We start from the raw sequence: 16,756 nt of genomic DNA, 5'->3' as shown, positions 1-16,756 counted from the left end.
ATCAGAATAAATCTTTATCACATCACAAGGTGGGTAAAATTATTAGTTGAGAAGGCGTTTTTGCAGTCAAAATAGAGGCATAAAGTGCATAATATAACTAATTGCATAACATGATACATGAAACCATTTAGTGGACAGTATTTTCTAAATCAGAATAAATCTTTATCACATCACAAGGTGGGTAAAATTATTAGTTGAGAAGGCGTTTTTGCAGTCAAGATAGAGGCATAAAGTGCATAATATAACTAAATTGCATAACATGAAACCATTTAGTGGACAGTATTTTAATGCATTATGAGTTATATCTGGTAGCCTACCAGTATTTACTATTCATCCTAATTATTCTATCTTTAGGTGTGTGGAGTACACTTCCCAGATGGGAGGCCAACAAAAGAACACCCGTATCCAGTTCTGCAACTAGGATATAAACATGTACGTTTGATTCTCCCCTTCAAATTGACAGTTTGATGTGATTGTTTTTGGTTCAACAGATTAGGTTTATTTTGAATAAAACAATAACTTGTAGTGCATCGTTTCTTTTCCTTTCACAGGGGAGAATGACATCTGGTAGAGCCCCCCCTAAGAGAAGAGGCCTTCGGTCATCAAGCAGCAGCAGCACACAAAACGCAACAACATCAACAACAACAGAATTAAACGCAACAACATCAACAACAACAGAATTAAGAGCAGGACCTGAAGACACCAGTGATATCGGAATGGAACATATTGCAGACCACAATTACTTCTGTATCAACTCAAGGGCAAACAGTGCAACACAAACTGATGTCATGCCTCTGAAGCGTGATATTGGAATCCAGTGTCCAGAAATTATTACAGACCACAGCTACTCTACCATAAAGTTAACAAACCGTGCAACACAAACTGATCCTACACCATCATTGTCAGCCTATGACCTAGATGACAAAGATGCAAGGTTTCACACGGGCATAGGTATTGCAAGTTTTTGGCAGCTTTTACATTCCCTCATAGCTTTTCACCCACCTCCAAAGATGACCAGATTAGCAGTCCATGACCAGCTGTTACTCGTTTTAACTAGGCTACGTCTTTGTTTGATGTTCACAGACTTGGCTAAAAGATTTGGAATAAGCAAGACCTCAGCATGTGTGATCTTTTCACTTTGGAGACCAATACTTGCTAGGTTTATGAGGGAAAATGTGATTGCGTGGTTGCCTAGGGATACTCTCAGAAGAATAATGCCATCATGTTTCAGTAAAAATTATCCCAAAGCAACATGCATAATAGACTGTACAGAAATATTTGTCCAAAGGCCAAAACACTTAAGAAAGCGATCCCAAACATTCAGCAACTACAAACATCATAACACTTACAAATTATTATATTGTATTGCCCCCAATGGTTATGTGATGTTCACATCAAAACTATTTGGTGGACGGGCCAGTGACACTTTCATCACAAAGAACAGTGGTCTTCTTGAACTTCTGATTCCTGGTGATCAAATCCTAGCAGACCGTGGGTTCACCATCTCAGATGTGTTGCCTCCAGGGGTGACTCTGGCTCTCCCAGCTTTTACTCGCGGCCTCAAAGAACTTCCTGGGCATGATGTTGTGGCAACACGGCGCCTAGCAAATGTCAGAATCCATGTAGAGCGTGCAATTAGAAGGTTCAAAGGTTTTAAAATGGTCAGTTATGTCATTCAAGGTAGTATAAAACATGTTGATGACATTGTGAGTATTTGTGCTGGGCTATGTAATTTGCAACCCAAGTTAATTCAGACTGAAACTGAGCAACAAGAAACATCTGATATTGAGGAAGAAGAGGAATGTGATGTGGATGAGGATGTAAGCCTAGATGAGCATGACATGACTTGATCCTCTTTACCCCATCGAGGGGCATAGGGCGTCCACCAGAGCTCTCCATCTCAATCTCCTGGGCCTGGGCTTTTGCTTCCTGCCAGCTCATTCCAATGTTCTTTAGGTCTTGGAGAGTCTCTACTCTCCAGGTGTTTCTCAGCCTACCCAGATTCCTATTCCCCTGAGAAAGAGAAAGATGGAAAAAATTATAAACAATTATTATTAATTCTCAGTTTCCCTCCTCATGCACAATAAGTAAAATGTTTATTAGAATACCTGTATCCCTGTATCCTCTTCAAACCACTTTGTTGTCAAAGGCTCCGATGTTTGGTCATGCCTAGTGGCTACCAGCAAAGGTGCCATTCAATTTTCGTTCCACCCAGTTTTGTGGATTTTCTTTTTTGGGCACTTCAGAGGCTACTGATGATTCAGATTTCCTTTAATTTACTCCAAATAAACTACTCTGGCCCTTTGTTTGTGCAGCAATTGTCTCCCTCTCATGTTTCCCACATATCACATTTATTTTCATTACAAAGTTTACATTTGTGTTGAGCTCATGACATGCTCATGACATGGTGAGTTTTTCATTTGCTTTGTTTTGTGGCTGTGCAGTCAACACGTTATGCAAAAGAGTTCCAGGTATTTTGGATAGACCAGCCATCTCAGGGGATTGCATCCGTCTCAAAAGCTGTTACTTTCATCGAGGTCCCTGGTCTGGCCCCCTGATGTTGTCAACTGCATCAGGCCTCACATTGTCACATTGTCATCTGTGCATGCTGTGCCTGTGTGGCTGGCCGCATCTTTGATTTTGTACAGTATCCCTGCTGAATGACTGCAGCTCTTCCCTTAAGTTGGTTGGCCTAGCAGTCGCAGTTCACATCCACCACTTTGCCATCCCTCCTCTGCAAAGTTACTTCAACATGATGGTACATGATAATGTCCTGTGAGTAACACAGGTCCTTTCAGAACTGTGCTCATCATTTGGTAGCATGTGGAGTATCTTGTCAAAGTCAGGGGCCAGATAACAGTGATTGGCTTGATTGGGCACCCTCTGGGTGCACACCCTGTAGGTGCATAAATTGATTCCCTTGGCGTCTGGCTGGTGTTTGGCTGCTGCTACCATACCAGTCTTTATCTGCTTGGTTTACCAAAACCTAACTCGGTCGGTTGTGACAGCCAGCGACTAACAGAATGAGTACCTGGATTGACGACGTCAGACAGTGGCCTCCAGTTACTGATAAAGGTAATTAATTGATGGCAATCGCCAATCAGTGCTTAAACCACTGTCTTATTATTACACTGTCTAGTAGACTAGACTAGCTTTGACTATTTTCCTACACCATCTCTTTGCCAGAAAGTCACCATGGCATGCATGCGGTTAAGTTAGTATTTATCCCAATGCTGGGGTGGTTAACTTGTGTTTACTGTTTGTTGTTTGTTTGCATAATAAAAATTATGAAATGCAAATCTTAATGATCTAAGACTGTGTATTTCCTAATCATTACAGATAAGTGGTATTAATCCTATTAAAAAAACAAATGTTTTTATTTATTTTTATGATAGGTATTCAAGAATATTTCCTTCACCGACTGGCATGTGATGAACAACCCAATGCCAACTACAGGTCCCTGATAGAGGGTCAAAATTACCTGAGCTCCGGATGGGTTGGCCAGATACTCCACAGGCTACCAGATGAGGAGCACATACTCTTGAAAGGACCTGTTCGCTACTCACAGGACATTAAACAGTACCATCATGTTGAACTGACCTTGCAGAGGAGGGATGGCAAAGTGGTGGATGTGAACTGTGACTGCATGGCCAACCAAGGGAAGAGCTGCAGTCATTCAGCAGGGATACTGTACAAAATCAAAGATGCTGCCAGTCAGGGGTTCACAGGCACAGCAAGCACCGATGAGGCTTGTGTCTGGAACAGTTCCACGTGTGACAATGTGATGCCTGATACAGTCGAGAACATCAGGGGGCCAGACCAGGGACCTCGGAAAAAAATGAAAATAAAGTCAACAGCATTTGAGAAAGATGCAGATGTCATTCAGCACCTCACATCCCCTGAGATGGCTGGTCTATCCAACATACCTGGTACCCTTTTGCATGATCTGTTGACTGCACAGCCACAAACCAAAGAGGTTATTGATAAACTGCCCACATGTCACGAGCAATGTGCTCAACAAAAATGTCAACTTTGCAACTGTATTTTTGAAAGACATGTGTTATGTGGGAAACGTGAGAGGGAGAGAATTCTTGTACAATCCAAGGGCCAGAATAATCAATTTTGGCTAGATCAACGAAAAATAAGAATCACAAGTAGTGAGGCCTCTCAAGTGCCCAAAAAGGTTGACCCACAAAACTGGGTGGAACGAAAATTGAATGGCACCTTTGCCGGAAATACAGCCACTAGGCATGGCCAAACATCCGAGCCTTTGGCAAGAAAGTGGTTTGAGGAGACCACAGGAATAACTGTGGAGTGTACAGGACTTGTTGTACATGAAGAGGAAAACTGGCTTGGTGCCAGCCTTGATGGTATTATAGATGCCGATACCATCATTGAAATTAAATGTCCTACAGCCAAAAAACTTGTGGCACACAATGGCAGTCTGCTAAAAATGATTGACTCTAACAAGTACGATGTGAGGCATAAGGATGGAAAATATATTCTGAGGGAAACGGCATCAGGATTAGGGTACTATTACCAGGTACAAGTGGCGATGCATTGTGCTAAAAAAAAAATTTGTAAATTCATTGTCTGGACTCCAAATGAGCAGATCATTGCAGATGTCCCATACAATGAAGAGTGGATTACAGAGAAAATCAGCCACCTGAAGGACGTGTATTTTCAGCACTTACTTCCAGCAATATCCACAAGGATAGCCCACGGGGTAATGAAAGTGGATGGACTAAAGTAAACTAGCCCTCTTTTGAATTTAATGAGTTTCAGTTGAGAAAATGTTTTCTGTTTTTTCTTTATTGCTCTGTAAAGCACTTTGCGCTGCATTAATGTCATCAAAGAATCCAAAAGATGCTATATTAAGTATATTATTAAGTAAAATAAATATTTTTTTGATCTGCACATGCCTGTATCTCCAACTTCATGCACAGAGGCATAACATTTTCCACATTGGATGCTGTGTCTTCACTTCAGGCCCTGCTGCTGCTTTATGACTGAATGCCTCTTCTCTTGGGGGGGGGGGGGGGGGGGGGCTGCATTCTCCTCTGTGAAAGAAAAATAAACAGTGCTTACCTTTCTTTTTTTAAGTTATTGGTTTTCAAAAGAAACCAAATATTAAATGAAAACAATCACACCAGACAGTACATTTTAAGGGGGAAATTATATTTTTATCCTAGTTGCAGAACTATGGGTGTTCTTTCAATGGCCTCCCATCTGGGAAGTGTACTCAACACACCTAAAGATAGAACGATGAGGATGAATAGCTGGTACCACATAATAACAGACTCAATAACGCATAAAACATATTTTCCACTAATTTTGGGCAGATTAGTCATATGATGCACTTTATTCCTCTATCTTTTTACAGTAGCCTTCAATGAGTGAATCTTCTCAACTGATAATTAATCACAATTATGCCACGCGGCCCACGCCGCATGTGACTTATTTTGAGGAGCAGCTTAGCCTACTAAAAATTATGTTTTGATGAATTGAACAAGGTGGACCCTGTTGTAAACAAGTGTAAACAGTAATGTTTAATTGGGTCGTCCACTCACAGTTAACAGTCTTTGTATTGAGTTTGTGCTTGAAATATACTGTAATTCTGCAAACTGTTTTCAATCAATCAATCAATCAATCAATCAATCAATGTTATTAGCGTTAGCTTAGCCATTGTTCACATGACGCTACTGCAGTCTGTTTTACGCGATCGTTACATTTAGAGTGAAAACGTGTACATAAACATTCAGATTTCAAATATGAAGTACTCACCACGTGGGGCACGGGTGTTAGAAATGTGCTGGTACGGCGATTAGCATTGCTGCATCCCGCGTTGTTTAATAAAAGGCATTTTATCCGAGCAGTTTTTTTGTCAGGTCGAGGAAGGAGTGTTGCGCTCTGAAACAGTGGGTGTGTTCGATATATTCACGCTGACCGCACTGCCAATACAAACTAATGAGAGAGTGCGCTCCCGGTGAGAAACTGTGTATTTTCCGAACGCACCCCGTTTGAGAAAAATAACGAGGCGCTTGGATAAAAATGCCATTTATTAAACTACGTGGAATGCAGCAGTGCTAATCGCTGTACCAGCACATTTATAACACCCGTGGCACACGTAGTGAGTACTTTATATTTGAAATCTGAATGTTTATGAACACGTTTTCACTGTAAATGTAACGATCGGCGCCACGTGTTTCGCTAGCTGGACAGTGAACAGTTATTAATGACATGTAACATATTTCACCACTCAATGGGGGCTGCATGCTAGTATTATATTAATGGTAGTTAATGGCAACTAACGAAAAGTCTCAAACTTACCATGCTGTTCTTTGTGCCTGGGAAGTGGGAACAAAGTCCTCGCTTTTTGACCCACTTCTGGCGAACATCTGTCCTCTGCACTCGCAGGGAATCTAATGGCTGCCGGCGCTGCGCAGCCTGCGCTCATAGACAATCGTCATGATGAGTCAGGACGTAGAATTTGTCTCCTCCTAAGTGCATGAATTTTGCCACTACTGTTGGAGCAGGCATAAACTACACACGTTCGTCCCGATTTTTCAGGCATCTTTGTAAAGTTGTAGTGTTAGTAATTAGCGTAACGTGAGCCAACGAACACAAGTCACTTTACATTCACTGTAGTGAAAGACGTGCTGATCTCCCCCGCAGCTATGGCGGATCCGCCTACAGGAAATACGTAGGCTGCGACCATGAAACCGGTACAGAATCGGTCTATAGGCCTGGAACAGAGGTCATCAGGTGGTCTCCACCCTGTGCTAATAATGCTAATAATAATAACAATAATTTGTATTTGTTGCTTTAATAGCCTATATCAAGCTTCTAATTTAGACTTTGGTTTATCAACCAAGATAGTAATATTTGACATGTTACATCTTCCTGCATGGCTTAAGTTCTGGCCCCAATGTGAGAAATGATGGGTTGATGGGTTGGGCTGTATAATGTGTTGTTGTGCTGTTATGTTGTCACCAAAAGATGGCACTGTTGCACTGCCTCTATCTATCTATCTATCTATCTATCTATCTATCTATCTATCTATCTATCTATCTATCTATCTATCTATCTATCTATCTATCTATCTATCTATCTATCTATCTATCTATCTACATACAGTGTTATTTGTATTTATTTCATTTAATTTCTATTTTGTAAATGTTATAAAACGGGCCATTTATCGTGACCCATTTCGCGGGGGCGAGTTGGCAAAGGGGCGAGTTGACCTGTTACCGCAGGGGACCCAAGGGGGGTGTGCTGGGTCGTTACTACGACAACAACAACAACAACAACAGATCAACTGTAGGAATGTAACCATTTATTTGAGTGAAATAATAATGGTCAAGTTAATATATACAGATGCCACAAAAATAGTTGAACAAAAAAAATATATACAACGCTTCTTCAATACTAGAAGAAAAAAGTAGAAAAATCCACCTGTTGGTGGCGCTGTAACTGGCCAATGTGAAAAGGGTGGGATATATTCCTCAGCCTAGTATGAAAGTCTGTGAAAGATTCCACCTTCATGATTTGAGTGATTTTCAAAAATCCACCTGTTGGTGGCGCTGTAAGTCTGTGGAAGCCATAAATTATCCATGCATAATTTTAATTTGACCAACAACAACAAACTGATTTTACAACAGAGACATACAAATAGACATTTCTATAGAACAGAACAGGAATTCATCATAAAGGAAGCAAAAAGGGAAAAGAAACATAATAGTGAGGGGGAAAGGGGGGGGGCGGTGGGGGAGGGGGGGATTCAGATTTTGCCCAGTTTAGAGGTTCTAAATGTTCTCCTTTGACAAACAACATTGATTCTATGGGGTCGATTTAGGACTTCTATTTTACTTACTTCTATATTACTAATCTAATTACAGTATTATGATCTGGGGGCGTGTAGTATGTCATATTGCAATTTTGGGCATGTTAAGAAGCGCTTTTGACACCCCTCGGAGTGCGCAAAACGGCCTTGAATTAGTCATGGGTGTGTTTAAGGCGTGTTTGAGACGTACCCAATCAACATGTCCGTACTATTCTCTTTACCAGTCAGCTGATGTCACATACGGAATGCGCACTTTGGGGATCGTGGTATGACATTTCTTCAGGCTGGCACCATAGAAGACATGACATGCCTTTGTCACATTTGGGTTAATTATTCCTATTGCACTGCATGCTGTCACCTTTATGCCTCAAAAGAACAGACCCATCTTTCAGATCGGAATGGAATTGCGAGTAGATAGCAGCATATTGGCAAATTGGCAATTAATTAATTAATTCGATAACGATAGAACCATGTACCATACAGCGAATGAAAGCAAGATTCCTAAGGAATATGGAGATTTTTACATTTAATAAAACGGTTGAGAAATGAGAGAACCATGAGTGTTTATAGGCTAATATCAACGTTTTTTTATGAAAGACCAAACGGGCTGTGAACTTGAAGAGCTCAATCACCATCCCGACACGGAAGAAATATAGCCTAGTGCATGCATGTATATGTACTGTTGCACTTGCACACAGTAGCCTACACACGCTCTTTATTTGTTTCTATTGAAAAACACCAGTAAAATAACGTTTATTATATTTTATTTCATTCAAGTCACGACGAAGGAATGAGTTGAATGCGTGCTGCGTAATGCTGTGGCCCCGATGGTATGGTCTTCGCTGAGTTCGCTCGTAGCATTTTATTGAAGGAGACTTGAATCGGGTGTGATACAGCATATGAAAGCACATTTCCCACGGATTATGGAGATGTTTTTATTTATTTTTAAGGTTGAGAAATGAAAGAATTATGGCCGTTTCTAATCTCAACATTTTTTTTTAAATGACGCAAAACTGCCATGTCTCATAGAAACAAGTAAATAGGTCTATAAAAATAAGCGCATATAACAGGGGTCTGTAACCTATTTTAAATGAAGTGCCATGTTTTTATTTTCTAAATAGTGAGTCTGCCATATCCAGATTAATTTGAATGACACCACATTAAAATAAAAAAACATATTTTGATTGTCCACAAATATAAAGTTCTTCCTTCTTTTTAAATATGTTCTTGCACATTGTTATAATGATCATTATATATCCCCCTGCAGTCAGAGTTCATAGTTTTAATGAATGAATGTGATGCATTGTGAGCTGGTATAGATCTGCTATTTTCAAAAGTAATCTTTTTATTTAATTTTTGGATTAGCTGTCCTTAGTTGGGCAAATGCATTCATCTGGGGATCATTGACATCGGAATGTGCTGTGTGAGGATCACTGGTTTAAACAACATTAGGAGAAAAGCCCAAATAACCACTTTAGAAACAAGAAAAACAACTACACAGAAAGCAACTTTACAGAAAAATAAGCCGCTTATAATAAACAGACATGGCAACACTCTACCAGCTTCCCAGAGCCGCTCAAGTGTCAAATCAAACAGTGCTTTTTGCGTTTATGAGGTGGTCAGACCCACGTCTAATCGTTATGCGCTGAGTGTCTTTAGGTCAAGGGGCTTAATAGCAAATTGCGCAAAGCGAAAATAATTAACATATGGACACTCCCACAATGCTAAAATATTCAGGACCGCGGTAAGCCATAATGTGTGTGCGTTCAACACGGGTCAGTGCGTTCAACACGGGCCGATATGCCTTTCATAATACGAATGTGCGCAGAGCGAGGCCAATTTATGTATTTCCATTGGTAAAACGCACCTTCAAAATCGACCTGTAAATGTTCTAATATGAGAAATAAACATGAAATAAACATGGGGCGAGATATCCGTGCTTTGGGGCGACCTATATCCACGGCTTGGGGCGAGTTGGCAAAGGGGCGCGATGACCTGTTATACCATTAAGGAATGGGTCCGTGACCCAAAAAGTGTCCCGATCCTATGTTTGGGAAACAGCTGTGGGCTAGACTAACCCCCCCCCCCCCCTCTCTCTCTCTCTCTCAGCCTCACCCACATGCACACACACAGACAGAGCAGAGAGCACACACACAGACACAGAGCACACACACAGACACAGAGCACACGCCGCCACCCATTCAGTCAGTGTGTAAGTCTATTTTCTCTCCGTTACGGTTTTAGGATGATATAATATTACCATAGCCAATTACTGAATGTCTGGGGTCTCTTCCTATTACACTGTATAGGCTATCAAATATTATAATAATATAGAATATATATATTAGATCGGGAGGGGTGTAAACGTTTTCCAAAAGCATAAATAAAGTGAGCGGTCGGTCATCATGTCATGCGCGAACCGAGTGAACAGGCGAGTGAACAGGCTGCCTTCTTCTCCCAGTCCCAGTAGGAACCCCCACGGAGGTAAGGCAAAATACAATACATAGCCAATAAGTTGAATAATATGGATTCCTATTATGAATTGAATATGAAGAAGGGTAATGGAAACAAGCCTTTATATAGGCTTTAAGCAGTCCTTGTATTGAATTGCCTGCATGTGCTTTTTTACTGCAAAAGTATTCAATCAGGCACGTTTATTAGTAGGCAGTGCCCGCTTGGCTATAAGCGACAATTTGGACTTATTTTTCTATACAGTTGCTTGTAAAATATTATATATAGTGCGGGTTGCCTTATTTGCAGGGGCTCGCCTATATTGCTTATTTAGGTTTTTTTTTTCTTTTTCTTTTTTACCAGTGGTTGTCAAATATGTTCTTGTCATGATGATATGGACGCGTGTGCACCCATGTGCAGGTTACAGCAGATGAGACCATGATTTCCCAGAAAAGACCCCCTGACACAACTGAAAGTGAAAGTTTACAGCTGTGTCGTGTGTGTGTGTGTGTGTGTGTGTGTGTGTGTGTGTGTGTGTGTGTGCGCGTGTGCGTGTGTGCGTGCGTGTGTGTGTGTGTGTGTGTGTGTGTGTGTGTGTGTGTGTGTGTTTTGGGCTTTGTAAACAAAACCTGCACAGGGCAGACAAATATTACATAATACATAATAGTGTGTAGCTGCCGGGCTATATGTCTCCATATTCACACTTGTTTGTGTTTTATTTTCTTTCTTTTTTTCAGTAATGTGCATGTAGCCTACTGTATGTGCATTTTTCAGTAATGTGCATGTAGCTTACTGTATGTGCATTTATCTGAATTTCTTTCCCAGTAAAAATGAACGTCCTATACTTCACAATAATACCACAACGTCACACAAATGCTCAGTGAGGTTCCCAATCACTCTAGCAGTGATTCTCAACCCGTTTAATTTCAGGGACCCCCCCCCCCCCCACAGTTTGACATGCATTAATAGGCTACGGACACCCCATTTAACCCCTTTTGGTGTTTTAAACATTATGTTATAATTTAGCTATTGAAAAATAGCAGATCTACAAGCTCATAGCGCGCCACCGAGTGGTGCGCTACGAGCTTGTGGGTCTGCTATTTTTGAAAAATCGCGAAAATGTGCCTCAAATTTGGAATATATTTTTTCAGAACGAACGTTTTTAACTTCTGGAGGAGGTCCCTGCAGAACAACATATTTTCAGATGGGGGGTCTCGGTGGCCAATTACATATAATTTTTGGGGTCCTTGACATGAAATATTGAGTGATATAGGCCTATAGAAACATAGGTATTTCAGAAAACTGTCAGGATTTAGAAGGCTTTTTTTTATTTCGATGTCAGGCCTAAATGGGTTAATGGCATTTCTGTATCTCTGGGACCCCCAATTTATAGTCAAATCTTGGTTCCATCTGTTCACACTCTCAGAGTTACGGACCCATAGGGGTCCATTTAAATCCAAACCATCATGTATAGCTGCCTGTGGACCCCCTGGAACTCCCTCACAAGGACCCCTGGGGGTCCACCACCACGGACCCCTCTTTGAGAACCACTGCTCTATAGATCCACACGAGCTTGTAGATCTAGTATGGCGAGATATAACCACACTGTGGGGCGAGATATCCACGCTTTGATTAGATCTGCTGAATTTGAACAGTGAAGACAGTGTTGAGGACATGACGAGGTTATCCCAGATGACAGAGAAGATATAAATACAAGTGATATCATTGTGATCGGCGTGATATCTCTGCTATATTTCCATTACAAGTGATATCATTGTGATCGGCATGATATCTCTGCTATATTTCCATTACATCCGACGCTGTCAAATTTACTGCTATCATCTCAAAATAACTGCGATCTAGAGATTCTTTATGGTCATCAATAATTTGTGCCACAGGCAAAAACAGAGTGGTGCAAAAACACTGCAAACCTGCACCTCTTCTACACATCTTCTACTAAGGTGACCTCTGAGTGAACCTGATGTTAGTCTGCCTGTCAAACGTTACTCTTTTACCTGCTTTTTTACTAACACTAACATCACAAAGATGCCCAGAACATGTGGATGAACCACATGTGTACTTTATGACTGCTCCAACATTCAATTATTATTTTTTTGACATTCCGTTTTTTAGTGTTTTTGTTGAATGTTGCCACTATACTGTTGGAGCAGCTATAAACGACACAGGTTTATCCGGATGTTCTGGGCTTAGTGATGGTCACAAAGAGGTCACTTTAGTAGAAGATGTCAGGTTTACCCTGCAGCTATATGTCAGCTCCGCCTAGGCCCCTAGGGTTAGGGTTATAGGGTTAGGGTTATTCAGAAAACTTACATGTCAGGATTGAGAAGGATCTTTAGAATCGGCCTCAGGCCTTACTTGAGTAAATATACTTATAGTTACCAACGTTATAATAGTTGTGGATGTTTAGTTTTAGTTTTAGTTTTTCCGGCCCTTTCCAATCCTGCACCTGGAAAATAAATAAGATTGAAAAGGGCCAGAGTAAGTATTGTGTAATAAAAGCTCAAGAAAAGATTGCATTAAATAAATTCTGTTAGAGATTAAGCTTATAATATAAATAAATTGAAAAAAACTAAGGGCATTTTGTCTGTCATTTCAGTTAGTTTTACTTGTCTTGGTTACAATACAGATCCAGTTAGTTTTAGTTGGTTACAATACAGATTCAGTTAGTTTTAGTTGGTTACAATACAGATTCAGTTAGTTTTCTTTTTTCTTTTTCCTTTTCTAGATTTTCTTTTAGTTCCAATTAACGAAAATGTTTTTAATTGTTTTTAGTGGGAGGGCCCCTCTCAGCTGTCCCCGTCCTGCCCGGGATGAGGGACCCCGCCACCCTCAGCGTGCCCCTCAGCCAGGGCAGGAGACAGGCCAGGGTCACGGTCAAGTACAACCGCAAGGAGCTGCAGAGGAGGATGGAGGTGGAGAAGTGGATGGACTGTGGTCTGGAGCTGCTCTACGCTGGCAGGGTGAGTAGAGCATAACCAACCTCACCAACCTTATGTCTAACCAATGCTCTACGCTGGCAGGGTGAGTAGAGCATAGTGGATTATGAACCAACCTTATGTCTAACCAATGCTATGTTTAACCAAAGGATGCCTCCCGAGTAGAGCACGGGTACATTTGGTACCATTTGTACACTCTCAGAGTTACAGACCCATAAGGGTCCATTTGGTTCCATTTGTACACTCTCAGAGTTACAGACACACTCTCAGAGAGTTACAGACACACTCTCAGAGTTACAGACACACTCTCAGAGAGTTACATACACACTCTCAGAGTTACAGACACATACTCTCAGAGTTACAGACACTCTCAGAGTTACAGACAGGGACCTGCAGAGAGTGTTAGAGAGGGACTGGTGCTGAAATCCCGTTAAGAGGGAAAACAGCCGATCTACAAGCTCTCAACGCGCCGCAGCTGTTTTCTGGGCGCAACTCTGCACTCTTTTTCTACTGGAGATGCAGGTTACGACATGCATTTCTAAATTCAAAATATGTTCAGCGCAAAATGCTGCGTTCCAAGTTCTTCTGAGACTTCGGGAAAAAAAACAGCAATTCTCCTGAATGCTGCCTTCCATTCCAGCATGACATGGAAAGGAGTGGCATTTGCATTTCTTTCACTATCAGTAAATGCCTGGAGAGGGCAGTTGTTTTACAGACGGGTAAAAGGGTGGTCCCTGATTATGAATCACGCAACGACGGAGCCCCGGTATAAGAGTGTACACATGGAACCAAATGGACCTGTAAGGGTCCATTTGGTTCCATTTGAACACTCTCGGTAACTCAGAGAGGCCTTCATGTGAATTATTGTCCACTCGTTTTGTATGACTGTGGCACAAAAAATAATAGTTTTGACAAATGTCCACCACAAGCCATAGCATGGTGAGAGTCCCTGGTGAAAGACCAGGGTCAGCTCCAGCAGTAGTAGAGGTAGTGCTTTATGGTCTCACATACAGTAGGGTCAGCTCCAGCAGTAGTAGAGGTAGTGCTTTATGTTCTCACATACAGTAGGGTCAGCTCCAGCTGTAGTAGAGGTAGTGCTTTATGTTCTCACATACAGTAGGGTCAGCTCCAGCAGTAGTAGAGGTAGTGTTTTATGTTCTCACATACAGTAGGGTCAGCTCCAGCAGTAGTAGAGGTAGTGCTTTATGTTCTCACATACAGTAGGGTCAGCTCCAGCAGTAGTAGAGGTAGTGTTTTATGTTCTCACATACAGTAGGGTCAGCTCCAGCAGTAGTAGAGGTAGTGCTTTATGTTCTCACATACAGTAGGGTCAGCTCCAGCAGTAGTAGAGGTAGTGTTTTATGTTCTCACATACAGTAGGGTCAGCTCCAGCAGTAGTAGAGGTAGTGTTTTATGTTCTCACATACAGTAGGGTCAGCTCCAGCAGTAGTAGAGGTAGTGTTTTATGTTCTCACATACAGTAGGGTCAGATCCAGCAGTAGTAGAGGTAGTGTTTTATGTTCTCACATACAGTAGGGTCAGCTCCAGCAGTAGTAGAGGTAGTGTTTTATGTTCTCACATACAGTAGGGTCAGCTCCAGCAGTAGTAGAGGTAGTGCTTTATGTTCTCACATACAGTAGGGTCAGCTCCAGCAGTAGTAGAGGTAGTGTTTTATGTTCTCACATACAGTAGGGTCAGCTCCAGCAGTAGTAGAGGTAGTGTTTTATGTTCTCACATACAGTAGGGTCAGCTCCAGCAGTAGTAGAGGTAGTGTTTTATGTTCTCACATACAGTAGGGTCAGCTCCAGCAGTAGTAGAGGTAGTGTTTTATGTTCTCACATACAGTAGGGTCAGCTCCAGCAGTAGTAGAGGTAGTGCTTTATGTTCTCACATACAGTAGGGTCAGCTCCAGCAGTAGTAGAGGTAGTGCTTTATGTTCTCACATACAGTAGGGTCAGCTCCAGCAGTAGTAGAGGTAGTGTTTTATGTTCTCACATACAGTAGGGTCAGCTCCAGCAGTAGTAGAGGTAGTGCTTTATGTTCTCACATACAGTAGGGTCAGCTCCAGCAGTAGTAGAGGTAGTGTTTTATGTTCTCACATACAGTAGGGTCAGCTCCAGCAGTAGTAGAGGTAGTGTTTTATGTTCTCACATACAGTAGGGTCAGCTCCAGCAGTAGTAGAGGTAGTGCTTTATGTTCTCACATACAGTAGGGTCAGCTCCAGCAGTAGTAGAGGTAGTGTTTTATGTTCTCACATACAGTAGGGTCAGCTCCAGCAGTAGTAGAGGTAGTGCTTTATGTTCTCACATACAGTAGGGTCAGCTCCAGCAGTAGTAGAGGTAGTGTTTTATGTTCTCACATACAGTAGGGTCAGCTCCAGCAGTAGTAGAGGTAGTGTTTTATGTTCTCACATACAGTAGGGTCAGCTCCAGCAGTAGTAGAGGTAGTGTTTTATGTTCTCACATACAGTAGGGTCAGCTCCAGCAGTAGTAGAGGTAGTGTTTTATGTTCTCACATACAGTAGGGTCAGCTCCAGCAGTAGTAGAGGTAGTGTTTTATGTTCTCACATACAGTAGGGTCAGCTCCAGCAGTAGTAGAGGTAGTGTTTTATGTTCTCACATACAGTAGGGTCAGCTCCAGCAGTAGTAGAGGTAGTGTTTTATGTTCTCACATACAGTAGGGTCAGCTCCAGCAGTAGTAGAGGTAGTGTTTTATGTTCTCACATACAGTAGGGTCAGCTCCAGCAGTAGTAGAGGTAGTGTTTTATGTTCTCACATACAGTAGGGTCAGCTCCAGCAGTAGTAGAGGTAGTGTTTTATGTTCTCACATACAGTAGGGTCAGCTCCAGCAGTAGTAGAGGTAGTGCTTTATGTTCTCACATACAGTAGGGTCAGCTCCAGCAGTAGTAGAGGTAGTGTTTTATGTTCTCACATACAGTAGGGTCAGCTCCAGCAGTAGTAGAGGTAGTGTTTTATGTTCTCACATACAGTAGGGTCAGCTCCAGCAGTAGTAGAGGTAGTGCTTTATGTTCTCACATACAGTAGGGTCAGCTCCAGCAGTAGTAGAGGTAGTGTTTTATGTTCTCACATACAGTAGGGTCAGCTCCAGCAGTAGTAGAGGTAGTGCTTTTATGTTCTCACATACAGTAGGGTCAGCTCCAGCAGTAGTAGAGGTAGTGTTTTATGTTCTCACATACAGTAGGGTCAGCTCCAGCAGTAGTAGAGGTAGTGTTTTATGTTCTCACATACAGTAGGGTCAGCTCCAGCAGTAGTAGAGGTAGTGTTTTATGTTCTCACATACAGTAGGGTCAGCTCCAGCAGTAGTAGAGGTAGTGTTTTATGTTCTCACATACAGTAGGGTCAGCTCCAGCAGTAGTAGAGGTAGTGCTTTATGTTCTCACATACAGTAGGGTCAGCTCCAGCAGTAGTAGAGGTAGTGCTTTATGTTCTACTCTCACGAGTATGGGTCAGATCAGCAGTAGTTAGAGGTAGTGCCTTATGGTTCT

At 41.8% G+C, this 16,756-nt stretch overlaps 2 protein-coding genes across 3 annotated transcripts in view; one reads left to right on the top strand and one right to left on the bottom strand.

Moving 5' to 3' along the window:
• Nucleotides 1-1,505: 1,505 nt before the first annotated feature.
• Nucleotides 1,506-3,939, bottom strand: LOC310864075 (uncharacterized protein; the record flags this gene model as incomplete). Of its 2 annotated transcripts, XM_083772627.1 has the most annotated exons (3): nt 2,109-2,247; nt 1,861-2,013; nt 1,506-1,601 (listed from the first exon to the last, which is right to left on the bottom strand). In XM_083772627.1, the coding sequence occupies exons 1-3, from the start codon at nt 2,193-2,195 to the stop codon at nt 1,506-1,508; spliced, it is 336 nt and encodes a 111-aa protein (XP_083628753.1). In that variant the 5' UTR covers nt 2,196-2,247. The 2 variants fall into 2 exon arrangements, 1 of the variants encoding a protein (XP_083628753.1); XR_014569704.1 differs by lacking the exons at nt 1,506-1,601; nt 2,109-2,247 and adding an exon at nt 3,601-3,939 and having other exon boundaries at nt 1,878-2,013.
• Nucleotides 3,940-13,117: 9,178 nt separating this feature from the next.
• The window catches only part of LOC310864613 (protein phosphatase 1 regulatory subunit 14A-like), a gene marked incomplete at its 3' end in the record, with an annotated part of 17,703 nt that continues 14,064 nt past the window's right edge, over nt 13,118-16,756 (top strand). Inside the window, exon 1 of the mRNA XM_083773301.1 lies at nt 13,118-13,275. Coding sequence (XP_083629427.1) covers nt 13,126-13,275 — 150 coding nt within the window. The 5' untranslated portion in view covers nt 13,118-13,125. The remainder of the gene's footprint in view (nt 13,276-16,756) is intronic.

This window comes from Protomyctophum parallelum (genome assembly GCF_964188405.1).
Source record: "Protomyctophum parallelum genome assembly, chromosome: 9".
Lineage (NCBI taxonomy): Eukaryota > Metazoa > Chordata > Actinopteri > Myctophiformes > Myctophidae > Protomyctophum > Protomyctophum parallelum.
The sequence above is the reverse complement of the archived record's forward strand: the minus strand, read 5'-3'. Positions and strand labels throughout refer to the sequence as shown.